The sequence below is a fragment of the Embiotoca jacksoni genome, unplaced genomic scaffold, assembly GCF_022577435.1.
Source record: "Embiotoca jacksoni isolate LCO1_2020_lvr unplaced genomic scaffold, fEmbJac1.0.p SCAF_6, whole genome shotgun sequence".
NCBI classification, from domain to species: Eukaryota; Metazoa; Chordata; class Actinopteri; family Embiotocidae; genus Embiotoca; species Embiotoca jacksoni.
This window is the reverse complement of record NW_027185414.1, coordinates 21,596,981-21,612,731: the sequence shown is the minus strand read 5'-3', so window position 1 is coordinate 21,612,731 and position 15,751 is coordinate 21,596,981. Positions and strand designations below refer to the sequence as shown.

General features: G+C 44.8%; 1 protein-coding gene across 3 annotated transcripts; it reads left to right on the top strand.

The window, feature by feature from the left end:
* Positions 1-408: 408 nt before the first annotated feature.
* Positions 409-15,381, top strand: mapk6 (mitogen-activated protein kinase 6). 3 transcript variants are annotated; one of them, XM_069174616.1, is made up of 8 exons: positions 409-603; positions 4,781-5,614; positions 5,758-6,075; positions 11,312-11,456; positions 11,850-12,014; positions 12,143-12,338; positions 12,634-12,751; positions 12,895-15,381. In XM_069174616.1, the coding sequence occupies exons 2-8, from the start codon at positions 5,378-5,380 to the stop codon at positions 13,999-14,001; spliced, it is 2,286 nt and encodes a 761-aa protein (XP_069030717.1). In that variant the 5' UTR covers positions 409-603; positions 4,781-5,377; the 3' UTR covers positions 14,002-15,381. The 3 variants fall into 3 exon arrangements, with proteins under 3 accessions (XP_069030717.1, XP_069030718.1, XP_069030716.1); XM_069174617.1 differs by lacking the exon at positions 409-603 and adding an exon at positions 2,185-2,374; XM_069174615.1 differs by lacking the exon at positions 409-603 and adding an exon at positions 3,803-3,921.
* Positions 15,382-15,751: the final 370 nt, after the last annotated feature.

Here is a 15,751-nt window from a genome sequence, read left to right as displayed (position 1 = left end):
GTCACATTTATATCTACAAGTGTGCATTTTTCATGTGTTTTGGGAGGGTTTTCCTAATCAAAGAAAATTAATCTGGACTGGCGAGTGTCTCACCCAGGAGCAAGAATCTTTTTCCACACAGGCAGAAGAATATCTCTTTGTACTATTACAAAACACAGGAGTGAAAAAATAACATCTGAAATTTAAGGATTTAAATTAAAGATTTTTTTTTAATTTTTTTTTTAAGAAATACAGAAGAGGATAACTGTGAAAGAGAGTGAGTTGCAGAGACTGGGAGAGGTGGTGGCAGTGAACTCTAGTGGGTCTGACACACTGACAGGCCAAGCCATACACAGAGCAGTCTCCTCCCCTCCCCGGCCTGGCCTATATTAACTTTCCATGGAGCTCCACCTCACAACCAAAGGCACATGGAGTAGGATAACACACCGCCGAGGCTCTGAGAATACATTCACATACCCACACATACACAAATACAGGACTATATTGAATCTCTGCACCTGTCCGTCTTTGGGACTAGCAGTGTGGGATCTACACATTCTCCCGGTTGGACTATTAACTTTTGTACCATGTTGCTCCTGTCGTCTCAGGAGAATTTCAACTTCGGTAAGTGGCAAGAAGATTTTATTTTTAAACAAAGCAGACATGAAAGTGAGTGATGTTGAAGCTGTTTCTGTTTTTGTCTTGAATGTAAGCCTAGAAAATATAAAATAAAGAAAAGAAACAGGTGCCACATAAAGAACAGATGATGGTGTTGTCATGAGCTACAGGACAGATATAGGACTAGAGCTGTGACCCACTCAGATGCTCTGTAAAGCTTTGAGTATGTCTGTATGTGTGTATGTAGGAGTCATATCACTCTCACCAGTAGAAGAACATAGGTGTGTACTTAACTTCATTTGACACTCGTGAGACTCTGTGACCAACAAACAAGACTCATGGGTTGCAACAGTGCAGGGTTTATTTTGGACCATAGATGATGAGGCAGCACTGTTTGTGACTGTATGTGGCAGAAACAGATAAAATATCAAGTAAATTATAAAGTTACATGTGTGTCAGGTTTAAGACTTGATGTCAAGTGTTTGTCTCACGATGGACCAACGGAGGCCTGCAGGACAGACCCAGGCGGAGACACACTGTTAAAGGCTGAAATATAAAATACAGAGGAGGACGATTTTTTTTTCACTTCTTGCCAATAACAATAGAACTGTGAGACATTACGTTGTGTAAGATGCAGTCTGTGACTAAACCATATGACCTCCATTCATGGATCTACACGAAACAGGGCAAAGAGCACTCATGGGGCAACCAGTAACTTATCTTAATAATCTGATTCTTAATTATGAATGGCTTTTATCAGAGTCCTGTTAGAAGGAACTGGAGCCCAGTGAAACAAATCATAATAATAAACTCTAATGATGACATTTCAGACTGTCTCTGTAGTTTCTGATTTGCGGAAGATGGAAAGTGTCTTGGCTCGATGGAAGAGGGGCAGCTCAGTCCTCAGCAGGAGGACATGGGTTCAAAATGTCTCATTAGAAAACATCTGGTCTACTGAAGTGCCTCACAGCAAAGTAAATGCCACCTTGACCTCTGACCTTTGGGTAATCAAATCTTGGATCAATAAAGTATCTTATGATTTCAGCAACGTCTACAAAACTGCAGGCTTACAATGAGTGAAAAATAGAAACTCATCTTTAAATAGTTTTATTCAAGTTTATTTTGAAAAAACCCCCGCTGAAGGTCGAGTATAAAATTTAAATAAAAGCTGAAATAATGACATCTTCCTTTTCTCTGCTCTCTTTAAAATCGAATTAACCCCAGTAAGTAATACACAACTTTAGGTCTTTGGATACACTGAGGTATGGGGGAAAAAAAATATCATCAAAAACTACAAGTACGACATCACAGATACAAACGCAGCCTATCTTTTGTCAACACTCCTCTCTCCTGCTCTGAGTCATTACCGAGTCAGAGAGTTGCTCTCCGGTTCTGTCGCATCCCTCTCAGCACGCATGCAGTTTCTGTCTTCCATCGCAGAGCCCATCCCGGCCTGTGAGAAGCATCTGCATTCTCGGACACATGGGTTCTCACATGGTCTGCCTGCGGATGGTGATGTAGGCTGCTGCGGCTGTGATGCTGCTGCCTGCCCGCCCACCCTTCCCCTCATCCATTCACAGTATCCACAGTTTAGATGCATGGGACGCCAGCCGCAGTGTGAATGAGGGAAGAAAAATAGTGCCTTCTTTCATCGCTTTACTTAGTTTTGCTCGGGATGTTTAAGCCTCTTGGACGTATGACGTGAGGACGCCCCGCGAAAAGAGAAACACTCTGCGCATCTTGGTGCCAGATGGACTTTCTAAATCCGCAAGCCGCAGTGAGTGACCTGTCCGAGGGATTTTTCTCACCGACACGAATAATACAAATGCGTCCCATAATCTGAAAAACAACATTAATTCCCATCCAAGGCAAAAACAAGCAGCCTTGAGAGAAAAAAAACCCCACATTTTACCAATCCAGAAAACAACATATTTGAAAAGAAAAAAAACAAAACAAGCTATAAAAATACGCATGGATGAAGAAAGACAAGACTAACCAATGAAGACACTGCAAGATGGGCCTGAATTTTCTCCTGCGCCTTACAACATTTTAGAAAAATTCGAAATAATAAATGGCAAATAGAAAGAAAATAGAAACGATGGGGTTAGGCAACTGTAATGGCATTTTTGTAGCCTAACCAAACCTTTTTCAGCACTCCACAAAAGCTATAAAATAGGAGAGGTATAGAATGTTTTGGCCTCATAATGGGGCCTTCTTTTTTTATGATGCAAAATAACAGAGAAAGGCAAAAATAATCTCTGCCTTTCTTTACATGTTTGTTTCCATTAGGCTATTCCTAAAATACCTTGAATGAAATAACAGTTTGTTTTAAACGTATTATGACTTTACGATGATTATCATATTACTTTTACTGCAAGCCACGATTGCCGTTTGTACAAAGATCTTTTTTATTTCGTCTCTACACTTGTAAACATTGAGCTGGATTTTGAACGTACCGCTGTTGCGTGATCTTCAACTTCAAACAAATGTTTTGAATGACTCGTGCTGCGTTCAAACACTGCTCGAAGCTCCAAGATCCACGACTGGCTCCGCAGTGTTTTCTGTCCTGAGACAACAGTACAGTTTCTCAAATACAGTGTTACAGTATGCAATTGTCTGATGTGTTGAATGCATCTTTTGTGGCTTTTGTGTTAGACTTTAATTATATATGCAATTAAAAGAAAACACAACTTCAATCAGTTGTTGGCATATCAACTGCATAGCCGACTGTACTTGGGTTACATTTATATTATCCCTCTAAAACTATTTGAAAAATTGGCAAAAGAATTACAAGACGGATTCAACAGTGACTGGTGTATCATATTTCTGGGATCATGACAAAATATGGAAAACTTTTACAAGGTTACGGCATCTAAACTAGCACTTTTTTTTTTTTTTTTAATAATCTGAATAATGAACTCAATGAACCCCAGAGAGGCTTCAGAATATTCTTCATAGGTAGTGATTATTGTACGTAACTTGCCAAAACTTTAACTCAACTCTCAGCAATAGCGAGTTGTTGGTAATTTCAAATGAAATTGATAAACGTATTCGTAATAGGCCAAAAATCACTTCCCCCATTACTGCAAATAGCCATCTTCACGTCTCATCTGTGAAGGGCTCTCGCCGTCGTCGAGTATTTCCCGACAACCCCTGAACGTAGCCTTCCGACGTCATGGCTGCCTTTTTTTTTTTTTTTCCATAGCTCCGCCCAGGCTAAATGGCGATTGCAACAGATCCGCAGAGCTCAAGCTGCGGAGCGCACTCAAACCTCGTCCGGGTTTGACATTAAATATCACCGAACCGATGCGACGAATACGGACTGTAAGTAGTGCGTTAGATGTCGATTTGCTTCGCTGTTATTTTTTTAAAGTATGTGCTATTTCGCTGCGGATTCGCTGTCGAAATCGAGCGGTTTAAACCGACGTCGGCTTTGTGAGGGAAGCTTGTACCACGTAGTCAGGAGCCTCCGCCAACAACGGCTCCTTTGTTCGCACCGCCGGCGGACTCCTCTTCTGCTTCGTATTCATGAAATAAACGCTGTGTTGAAATTCTTGTTTTCCGTTTAATATAATGTGGTTTCTGTGTATGTTTTCCGGGTGGCTAAGGTTGTGAATTAAAACCAAGTCGACGGAGGAGGTCTTTGCCACCGTTATGCCTCCATTCGTGGCTTTTTTTTTTTTTTTTTTTTTTCCTCTCCCCCGTCCGTCCGTCAGTCAGTGACAGACCCGCTGAAGGCCGATATGAACCCAGAATAAAGTCTTATTTGTCTTTTTAATGTGTGCTGTGTATACACCCATACAGATGTACCTTTTTTTTTTTTTTTTTTAAATGAACCCCCGTGGGCTATCTCGTAATTTGAACGATACCCAGAAACCGGACTAGCAGGCGGCTGAGCCGGGCGGGGGAAGGGTTCGTTTCTCTCCATGACTCCGCGGTTCAACTAAAGCCGGTGAACAACGCGGTTGTCGGTGAAATCCCCCAACATATCTGAGCCTTAACAAGGGGGAGGGCGGTATGACTGTATTTCCACAAAACATGGAAAGAACCTCTTTTTTTTTTTTTTTTTTTTTTTTTTTTTACATTTATGGACGTCAAAACTCCTTTCCATGTTGGTACTATATAGGTCATTTCTCACCCTTTTTCTTTTTTGTTTGTTTGCTCTTTTTCTCTTGTCTTTCAGGTTATACCCAAGTAAAATGGAGGATAGTTTTGATTGCGACTGTGGCGAGCTTGAGCCACCTGATCACTGAGGGTGAAAGTTTCCTTTGAAGACTTCAAGGCCAGACTCATTTCAACTTTATAGATCAGGTGACTTGCCAGGAAATTTAGACAAACATATAGATACAATAAAAATAAATAAAAATAAATTTAAAAAAAAAATAACCAGTGCATTTAGGCACATTTCACATGAAGCTGCTCAGGACCAGTCATACACTGAATGTATCTGCACTGTGAGGATGCAACTACGTGCTTTTATAGTTTAACTTAGTCTCAGTGCTTTTTAATTGGTCTCAAAGTCCATTCCATTGCAGTCTGGAAACACTAGTTTATTAAGAGCTGTTCAGTTCAATATATCCACACACAGACTTCAAGATGGAAAGAAAGTATGACAACACATTAGTGCCCCGCATCTGACAGTGACGGCTAGACGGGGGGGACTCGGTAGTCATCTGTGCAGGGGTCGGTTAGCGCAGAGAGGAGGAATTGTCCGATAAATTCCTCTGTTGGTGTTAAAGTTGGACCAGAGAACAGGTGTAAAAGCCTAAAAGCAGTCGTCATGGCAGAGAAATTTGAGTCACTGATGAACATCCACGGCTTCGACCTGGGTTCTCGCTACATGGACTTGAAGCCTCTGGGCTACGGAGGGAACGGCTTGGTGTTCTCCGCAGTCGACACCGACTGTGACAAGCGGGTTGCTGTGAAGAAGATTATCTTGACCGACCCGCAGAGTGTGAAGCACGCCCTGCGGGAGATCAAGATCATCAGGCGCCTTGACCACGACAACATTGTCAAAGTAAGCTGCAAGGCTCAAAATAGCAACGAATACTTTTTCATGTTATCTGAAAGAAAATAGGGCGATCTTATGTTCAATTTGAGTGACCCTTTCTTTCTTTCTTTCTTTCTTTCTTTCTTTCTTTCTTTCTTTACCCCCCCCAGGTGTTTGAGACATTGGGCCCCAGCGGTCGCAGGCTGACGGAGGATGTGGTGTCCTTGACCGAAGTCAACTCGGTCTACATTGTGCAAGAGTACATGGAGACAGACTTGTGTCAGTTGCTGGAGAGGGGCCTTCTGTCCGAGGGTCATGCCCGGCTCTTCATGTACCAGCTCCTCCGGGGCCTTAAGTACATCCACTCTGCCAATGTGCTGCACCGTGACCTCAAGCCTGCCAACCTGTTTGTCAACACCGAGGACCTGGTACTCAAGATCGGGGACTTTGGGCTGGCCCGCATCATGGACCCCCACTACTCTCACAAGGTGGGACCCGTCTCTGAGCAGCCGCACCAGTCGGTCTTGTGTTTGTGGAGCATTTAGAAAAGGATTTCATGATGAGTGGTTACAACTCTGCATACATAGACTGTAGTTCTAAGAAGAGCAAACGGAGCAGCGTTCGTACACTTTCTGTCCAAAGATGTTGGCTCTGTTGCTCTGCCGCTAGATGTTTATTGCTCGGTAATGCTGACGGATGAGGCAGTTTTTCACAGCAGGAAGTAAACAACGCAGGATGTAGTTCCTTGAGATAACGCCTCTGTTTCCCTTCTCGGGAAACCACAGGAACTATTTCTTCCACGGTATCAAAGTGTATATAATTACAATAGAAAACTGGCTTGTTTCCTAAACTTAGGTATGAATGAGTGGCTGTATGAAAACATGGCTCTTTTGAATGAAACGCGATAGATGTGAAAATGGCGTGAGCAAAGCAAGCAGACGCAGTTCAGCTTGAGCCAACATGAGCTTGTAATGATGATGTTTGGGGCTTGAGGCAGATCTGTTACAGACATGCTGCATTGAGATGTATAAAGGTTTATTTATATACCAGAGTGCATGTTTACCTTCGGTTCCATTCACAGGAGGTCATTATTCCATTTTCACACATACGTGCGTATCGTAGAATCAAGAAAAGTAGGTCTCAGAAATGGCTGCTCTCTTTGTGTTACAGGGTTTTCCCTTTTTTTCTCGTTAGAAAGAAGCATATTATAAACCAGGGCATTGAAAGCCAGATGTTGACACACCAAATGTCGATTGCACACATTTTAAGGCTCTCTATAAAACCTGTATTTTGTTCAGTGAAGCAGCGTAATGGCAGCAATAAAGTAGGTCTTCAGCATGAGAGAATAATGGATCGGCCTGTCTAATTGTAGCCAGGTGGAAGGCCTGTGTTGTCCCTCTCCTTTCATAAAGGGATGAGGAAACTCTAGTCGATGGCCATATGGTGGTGTGATGTGAGGAAATCTAGGTTGGCAAATCAATCCCTCCCTCTGTCTCTCGCTCTGTAGTCGCTGGATCTTGCAGAGGCAGTCAGATGCTTACACGTGTCTCAGATTAGTCATCGGAGGGTCTTGAAGTGGGCTCACGTGATACGATCCCTCAGGCTGGGACAGCCTCATTCATATCCCCGACGCAGCCGGGCTCCTGCCACATCATCTGTTACTCTCAGACAGAGACACACACACACACTTGTTTACCATACCTGTTTATTTCAAGCACACCACCACTAGTACACGTCGGTAGTCTGGACACATTTTCAGCTCTGACTTCTGTTTTCTCACATGAGTCATTTCTTCGGTGGAGACATGAGGTCACTGTGCAACAGGAAGAAGAAGGCTCATAGTTGCCGGGAAGACGTGAGAGTTTCTCACAGTTCAGGGAGTGTCAGCCACCCTTCTTGTATCTGGGTTTGCCATGTGGGTGTTTTCCCTCTGTACAAGTACCTCTTTCTGATGGCAAACATGCATGTGAGTGGGTATTGAAAGGCTGCTTGCCTGGTGTCAGCGCTCCTGTGTTTGACTATTGTCTGCAGCAGTACTGCAACACACCACTGCTGCTGAGTTTTTGTCAAGGATACAAAACCCTGTAGTCAGGCTGACTTTAACAGGCTTTAATCTCCCCGTAGTGAGCAATGTTGGTCCGTTTGGTTTGTCTGTACTTTGTTAACACTGGTGGGGGGAGGAGAGCGGGGTCTATCGCTGGACATCGAACTTCGATTCTTCTGTGACTTCGAAGGAATTGCTTTGACACCATGTAGGACCAAAAAAATGCTTGGTCATTTGGTGCAACATTTTTATACCTGGGCTACATTTATTCTAATACGTTTTGATTATATAACACAAGTTTCCCTCTGTCTACGCAAGAATTTCATCACCGTAACTGAACCAGCTAGCCCGCATCTGGGAAACGCTGGTAAATTGTTGCGTTTACCAAGAGACGGTGCGTGAAGCATTCAGGTAGAACCTGTAAATTGTAGCTATAGAAATAACTTTATTTCTACTGTAGCGTGTAACGTAATTTGATCAAATTGGCATTGAAAAAGGTATCCTTCAAGAACCTGTTTTGAAGCCAAGGTGTCTGTAATGGGATTAAGCATTTTTGAATGATACCCAGCCATAGGGAGGTAGAACAGGCATGTTGACTAACCACCTTTTCATGCCACTGATGTGTGTGTCTGGTGTCTCAAACCAAGTGAGGCTTGTTTAAATATGAACCCATGAACCCATCAACCCTGTGGTGCCCGGTGGAGTGTGGAGGCGTTAGAAAAAACTGTTGGTTTCAGTGTTGGCTGGACATGATGGCAGAATCACCGGGGGCAAATATGCTTTCACAACCAAACTCTACTTCTAGCAAGCAGAGTGAGACGGAGCAGCTGGGTGGCTGAGTGCATGTTATTTGAATAACGTCGTTTCTAAATAAAGAAGCGTGCTTTCCCAGTGAACCTCAATTTCTGGCATAGTTTCAGTGACGCTTTCCCAGTGAACCTCAGTTTCTGGCATAGTTTCAGTGACGTGGTATATGGGTTTATGCGCGACTGATGGAGGCTCAAGTCATTTGTTTCACCTTTTCCACCCACATTCTTACTTTTTTAAATAATGCTTGAGTTAATAAAGAACACACAACACCTCATGGTTCCCACTGGGCTTTCATTAATCCAGCACGGCTTTGTTTTAAGTATTGTATTAAGAGGTAACCGTGTGTCCGTACTATCACTGTTTTGAAAAGTCATGCTGTTTCTGCCTGTGTGAACTTTGAGGTCGGACCTCGTGGTGGCTCAGTCTCAAGAATGACAGGAATTCACGTGCACTCCTCCAGCTTTTCCACCCCTGATTTCCCCTCCTTTTCCCAGCCAGCTCTTTGTCTTGTTATGAGGGCTTTGCTCAGGGCCTTATCTGAAGCTGATCCAAAGCCTGTGTTCATTTCCAGTTGTGGCCCACCCTTCCACAGGAGAAAGAAAAACCATAGTGGATATAAGACCAGCAGTATTGGTTGGGCTTAAACATGCTGTTTTAGTTTTAAACAAGAATACCCAAGGCCACGAACTGCTTCACAAAGTAACAACGCATCGGACTAGAAAGACAAACTTTTCAGGTACACGCAGATCATTTACTGCTGTAGATATTGGTTTATTTGCATGCTGCTGAAAGTCAGTGTAGTTGCATTAATGTAAACTTGAATGTAGGATCTTGTACTCGCCTGCGGCTTGTTGTAAAATTCAGTAATTTGAGATGCTGCAGAAATAATAACTGCAACGTTTTCAGGAATGTCGTAAGAAGAAGAGTTCACAGAGGTTCTTTCTGCCACACAAGCGTGCGCACCACAACTACAGAAACACACACACATATTTGACCCAGTTGTGAAGCCAGCAACAAGCCTGTCTGGCACCAGGCTTTACAGAATCGAAGGGAAAAAAGGCCGGGGAGTCGACTTTAGGCTTAATGTATTTCAGAGCGGTGGTTTCACTTATGTTCCCATGTTTGAGGAGATCCTGCACTTTGTTGAAACCGATAGTCGTTTAATCTGCAACAACCAAAAGTGTACTCGATTATAGTGTCGTGCCATAGATTGAAATAAATTAGTTTATCTACTAATTCGGTCCATATGTCGAGTGTGTTGTGGGACTGCAGCAAAGCTGTGCTTATCCCCTGCTTACAGTCCATTTGTTGAGCAGTGAAAGGATTCATGTTTGGTGGCTTAAGACTAAAATACATTCAGTGTCAGCTAGAAAAATCTATTGTTCTTTTGTCGTCAGTCACCAGCTTTATCGTGGAAATGGAAGCTGGGCTGGTGATGATCTTTTGATTCCACAACAATCACCTTTACTGACTTCTGCTCAGACCTGCTTCGGGTTTCTGTGACTAACTGCAGCCCGGTGCACTGAGAGCCTGTTATGAGTCATTAAATGTCAGCCCAATACGATCTACATCGGGTGGTTAAGTTATTCACCAACTGCTGCCGGAGTTATTGAGATGGTTGTTGCTTTGGTTCCTGCGTGTCTGGTTTTGTTGTGAGTGGCCCGCTTAGAAATCAGTAAAAGAGGCGAGCTGGCCCGTTCACCTAATGCACTTTATGCCCTCAACTGGTAACTTTAAGCTGCTCCTTTCGGTTCAGAGTCCACAGCGCACATAATTCTCCTTACGCAACGACCCAATGCTCTTTAGAGCTAACCTAATTTACATCCCTGTTGCGTTGCTCTTCTAAGCTGGTTGCATATGTTTTTCCACCATGACCACAATCCGCTTTGCTTAGCTGCTTCTCAGAAGGGGCGCCGGACAGCCTTTGCAAGTGTGTGTGACCCGTCCGTGCGCAATAATACTACTTTCTAATTTCCCTCGACCTGGCAGCTGGCTACCTGGGCGACGGAGTTATATCCACCGTCTGTGTGTCATTTATAGGTCCATCGTAAACAAGGGCTGGCAGAACACTAAAACACTTCAGGATAGTGTGACATCAAGTATTTGCCGCTAAATTGGGTGCAGAAACAGGAGCCTCACTCGGCCGTGAGCAGACCATCTTGGTCTCACCACAAACTACCAGTGTGTGTGTGTGTGTGTGTGTGGGTGTGGGGTGTGTGTGTGTGGGTGTGGGGGGGGGGTCTCGAGAGTGGGGGGGAGCAGCAATGGTGTTGTTTTACCACTTCCCCTCCCCCACTCCCGACACACACACACACACACACACACACACACACACACACACACACAGAGAGAGAGAGGTCAGTTTCCTTTGTGTTCAGTGTCCTCCGGTCCCGGTGACTAGTCCGGCACGGTTTGAGAGTGGCGTGCAGGTTGGTGTCGCTGGTGTGGCAGCAGGGGATTATCCTGTTCTCTCAGACTGCTGACGAGGTCTACACGTGTCTGATCGCCCTCTCTTCTCTCTGGGGTCTTTGTCTCCGTGCTGCGTTGCGTACGTGACCAACGAGAGCAGGTCTTTCAAGGAGCGCAGGGCTGGTGGGGGTGGGGTGGGGCGGGGGTCTCTCAGTAAGAGCAGTGGTGTACTGCAAACATGGCGCTACATGAAGTGATGGTAGTCACATAACTGACTCGGGGCCACAGCAGACTTATGAGCATCGGCGCTGTGAATGAGGACGGATCTGTTTATGAATGCTCATTCAGGAAAACGAGGCAGCTTTTGGAAAAAAAAAAAAAAAAAGAAGAAAAAAAAAATGTGTGGAAGTCACACTTTCCTGCGCTCGGAGTTATTCATGTGTCGTCTCTCGCTATCACAGGGCCATCTCTCTGAAGGTCTCGTCACTAAGTGGTACAGATCTCCTCGCCTGCTGCTTTCTCCAAACAACTACACCAAAGCCATCGACATGTGGGCTGCCGGCTGCATCTTTGCCGAGATGCTCACAGGGAAAACCCTGTTTGCAGGTAAATGTTGACTCCGTTTCTTATGCGTGACTCACTTTAGCGCTTCTTGAACGAACATACCAGCAAGCAGTCTTTGAAGCAGTTCGGGTGACTCTGAGGTAAATGTGGAGGTCTGATACGGCATGCGTCTATCTTTCTTGTCAAAGTGTCTGTTTAGAACAGACAGGGTATAGGCCCAGAGTCATCTGCTTTCATCATCCTTATTGCTCCACTTTGTAAATCCAGCTGGAGCCGGGAGAGACTGGCTGCTTGTGTTTGATAAAACAGCCTCGAGCTGAGCACAAGGCAAATATGTTCTCGTGATCCGCCTCGCTCAGCCTGGCTCAAACGCGCAGATGTCGATTGTTGTATAACTGCTATGAAAGTACCCAATGTTTGTCCACCTGGTTTCAGGAGCCCACGAACTGGAGCAGATGCAGCTGATCCTGGAATCCATCCCCGTGTTGCGAGAGGAAGACAGACAGGAGCTCCACAGCGTCATCCCCGTCTTCATCCGCAATGACATGTCCAAGCCTCAAACACCACTGGCCAAGCTGCTGCCTGACGTCAGCCCGCAGGGTGAGTGCCACGCTCTACATTCAGAAGCCAGGGACGGCGTTATGGTCAGATCCCTCATACATCACGTGTCCCGTTTCTTACTTGACAATCTCGTTGTTCCCTCTCTCTCTCTCTCTCTCTCTCTGCAGCCCTCGATTTCCTTGAGAAGATCCTGACCTTTAACCCCATGGATCGTCTGACTGCAGAGGAGGCGCTGGCCCACCCCTATATGGCTGACTACTCCTTCCCCCTGGACGAGCCCGTCTCGCTGCATCCCTTCCACATTGAGGACGAAGTAGATGACATCTTGCTCATGGACCAGAGCCACAGCCACACCTGGGACAGGTGCGCTCGCTCACTTATTCACTCTCGTACACCTGCTCTCTGTGACCTAAAGTTATGATACCCCACACAGTTCTCTTGTGAGCTTCAGTGGAGAATAGTTTGCTTCGCTCTTTGCAAACTCAGCAGTAATAATATGGTCCAGCAAATACCCGACAAGACAAAGAGCGTGTTTCTCTGTTTTCTGGACTAGTTTGATAGTTTGTTTGCAAAGTTGCACTTTATACTCGAGTTTTTTTTAAATTATTTTTTTGTAGTTCTGCGTACTGAAGTCACATTTTTTTTTATTCTCTATCAGGTATCACGAGAGTCAACTCTCAGAGGCTGACTGGCATTTGCACAGCACCCACGACCCAGACGAAGTTCAGGTTGACCCAAGGGCACTCTCTGATGTAACAGACGAGGAGGAGGTGCAGGTGAGTTTAGACGGACATCTCCACACTCCCGTTAAAACAACGAGTTTCTGTATTTATTTTTGTCTATTTGCAAAATGCATTTTGAATGCATAATGTATTAAAATGTATGAGCGGATGCTGAAATGCGTCTTGTTTATTTTCAGGTGGACCCTCGTAAATACACTGATGGAGATCGGGAGAAGTTCCTGGATGAGCCGTCCTTCGACTACTCATCTCTGTTCCCACCAGAGCGATCTTGGCAGGACGACCACCACGAGAACAAATACTGTGACTTGCAATGCAGCCACACCTGTAACTACAAGGCCGTGTCACCCTCTTACCTGGACAACCTCATCTGGAGAGACAGTGAAGTCAACCACTACTACGAACCCAAGCTCATCATCGACCTCTCCAACTGGAAGGAGCAGCAGAGCAAGGAGAAGGCAGACCGCAAGGCCAAGAGCAAGTGTGAGAAGAACGGGCTGGTGAAGGCCCAGATAGCACTTCAGGAGGCAGAGAAGACCCAGAGTCCGGTGGAGAAGGACAAAGCGCAGGAGAAACACCAGACCGAGAAGCCTCAGAGCCAGCAGACCCAGGGCTTCGACTTTGACTCCTTCATTGCCAGCACCATCAAACTGAGCCTGCAGCCGGAGCCCTGTCAGGAGGTGACCCTGCTCAACGAGGTGGGCCTCCTGAACGAGCTCAACTCTTCCGTCTCCCAGCTGGAGACGCCACGCTCAAACTCGATGTCCAAGTCCATAAGTCAGGAGAAGGAAGAGAAGTGCCTGGTGAACCTCGCCCAGTTGGGAGGTGGTGGAGGAGGAGGGTTGGGCGTCGGTGTCGGCGGGGAATGCGTCTGGCCTGCTCACCCTTGGGAGAGCTTCGGCTCCGGGGAGAGAGTCGGGGAGAACGGCTGTTTAATCGACGAAGCATGCTGGGACGTTCACAAAGAGGACCACCTCCAGAAGGAGAGCACCTACACCAGCTACCTGGACCGCTTGTTCAGCCGGAAGGAAGACGGGGTCGCAGAAACCGTGGCCGGTCCGGAGGTGGAGCCCTCGGTGGTGAGAGAGCTGGACGAGAGCTTCCTCGATACCAACACAGAGATTGTGCTCAATATGCAGCTGGACTCTCTGGCCCTGCCTGGCTTTGACGGCACCGATGACTTGCCTCTGAAATCCATCCAGGCGTCCCTCACCCCCTGCGCTGTCAAATGCTCGCCACAAATTGCCCACAAAACGTACAGCAGCATCTTCAAGCATCTTAATTAAAGAAGAAATATATATATCCTCCCTCACAGTGCAAAAGTTAGGCAGTTGGTTTTTTAAAAAAAAAATAATAATATGGTATATTATTGTACTTGAATCATTTCATACCTTTTTTTTTTTTATTATTATGGTTACTTTTAATTATTACTCGTTTTGTTTTGTTTTTTAAGATTTGAGAGGGGTGGTTATTATCATTATATTTAAAGAGTCATAATTTTGAGCCTTTATTACCAGGCCTTCATGGGTTAATGTCTACGCCCTCATTGCTAACTGGCAGGTCACTCGCACACTTAAGTACTGTAGATGAAAGAGTAGCAGAGAGGTGGCAAGAAGGAAGATCAACTGAAAAGAGAGGATTTATGAGAGGAAGTTTGGTTGTTTTTGGTGCGACGTAAGGAAGGATGGCAGAGGCCAACATCGCCGTGGGCTTTCAAAGTGCTTTCAAACAGCCTTTCCTGGGATGCATACAAGAAAAATGGGATGGGGTGTCCTTTTTCATTTTTTAAGTTTTATTTTCCGACTTTGTGACATTTCTCTCCCCCCCCCCCCCTCCCCCCCCCCCCAAAAAAAAGAACGCTTCCTTAATAACCCTCTCATACTGTAAATCTGACACATGATGCCAGCAGCAACCATTATCGTAGGCGTTAATGTAAATGTGTTATCTACCTCAAGGTAACAGCCGCGAGAGACACTCGAAGCCGCACTAGTGCTTTACACACATGACCATCCTCATACCATGACATGAAGTGGTCGCGTAGATGAAATCTGTCTCACTTTAGCATTTAACCTAGTGAGGTGTTTCGGTAATCATTATTTATTTCTAGCAGATGTGCGATATTTATTTTATCAAAAATGTGTTATTTCAATGTGATTATTGAAGATTGAGGAGTTGGACAGACTTCCAGTTTCATTTCGGCACCGTACGGGCGTGCAAGTGTGTTCCTTTTGTTTTAAGGTAGGATGCAAATTCATGTGTTTATGTTCTAAAAACAACTTGAGGCTTTCCATTTTCCATCAATATTGTTCTAATGGATATCATTCTTTTTCCTCATTTTTTATTTATAGGTGCGTTCTGTCTAGTAGAAAAACTTTTTATGGTTTAAAGAAGCGCCTAAAAGTCTTAATTTTTTTTATCTAAATGTAAAAAAAAAAAATTGCGCGCATGGAGGAAAGAGAAAGGTACATTCAAAGTAAAGTTAATGGTGAGTATAATGTACGTCAGTTTTAATTGTACATTTTTTTGTTAAATTTCTATGTACTTTTTCCAGGCAAGCATGTTGAATTAGGTTAAGGTGTAGCATGTAGAACACTTCTGGACTTTTTTTGTAATCATTGGTTCCCCTGTTCTACAAAATATCTCAAAATAAAAATTACTGGCAAAGAGTTTGGGTCTGCTTCTCTTTATTTGTGATCGGGAATGGCTCTCTGACCTCGCACCCAGTTTACTGGCGTTTTTGTCACTCCGTTTGTATGACGGCAACAGCGACGACATCCCCGTTGGGGGAGAAGTGCTGACGACAGTGCTGACACGTTTACATTCTGCTTTTAATGTCGAAGGCAGACTGGATTTCACAGCGCGTGTCGGGAACACAAGCTTTGAATCAGCAGCTAAATGTGGCTCTCTGCCTGAGAGCGCCGTATATCAGAGCTGTTAACTCGGCACACACATTTCCACCTGCTTTGGGTATTAAACACGGCAGAGAAACGGGCTGCGTTACGTAACACATTTACATTTAACTTTCACGGCTGCAAC

What these genes read in the sequence shown, in the direction of transcription:
- mapk6 (XM_069174616.1), top strand. Translation starts at nt 5,378, where the DNA reads ATGGCAGAGAAATTTGAGTCACTGATGAACATCCACGGCTTCGACCTG. An exon ending in ACCCCCACTACTCTCACAAG is followed by an intron (nt 6,076 to 11,311) that starts GTGGGACCCGTC and finishes TCGCTATCACAG; the next exon opens with GGCCATCTCTCTGAAGGTCT. An exon ending in CAGACGAGGAGGAGGTGCAG is followed by an intron (nt 12,752 to 12,894) that starts GTGAGTTTAGAC and finishes GTTTATTTTCAG; the next exon opens with GTGGACCCTCGTAAATACAC.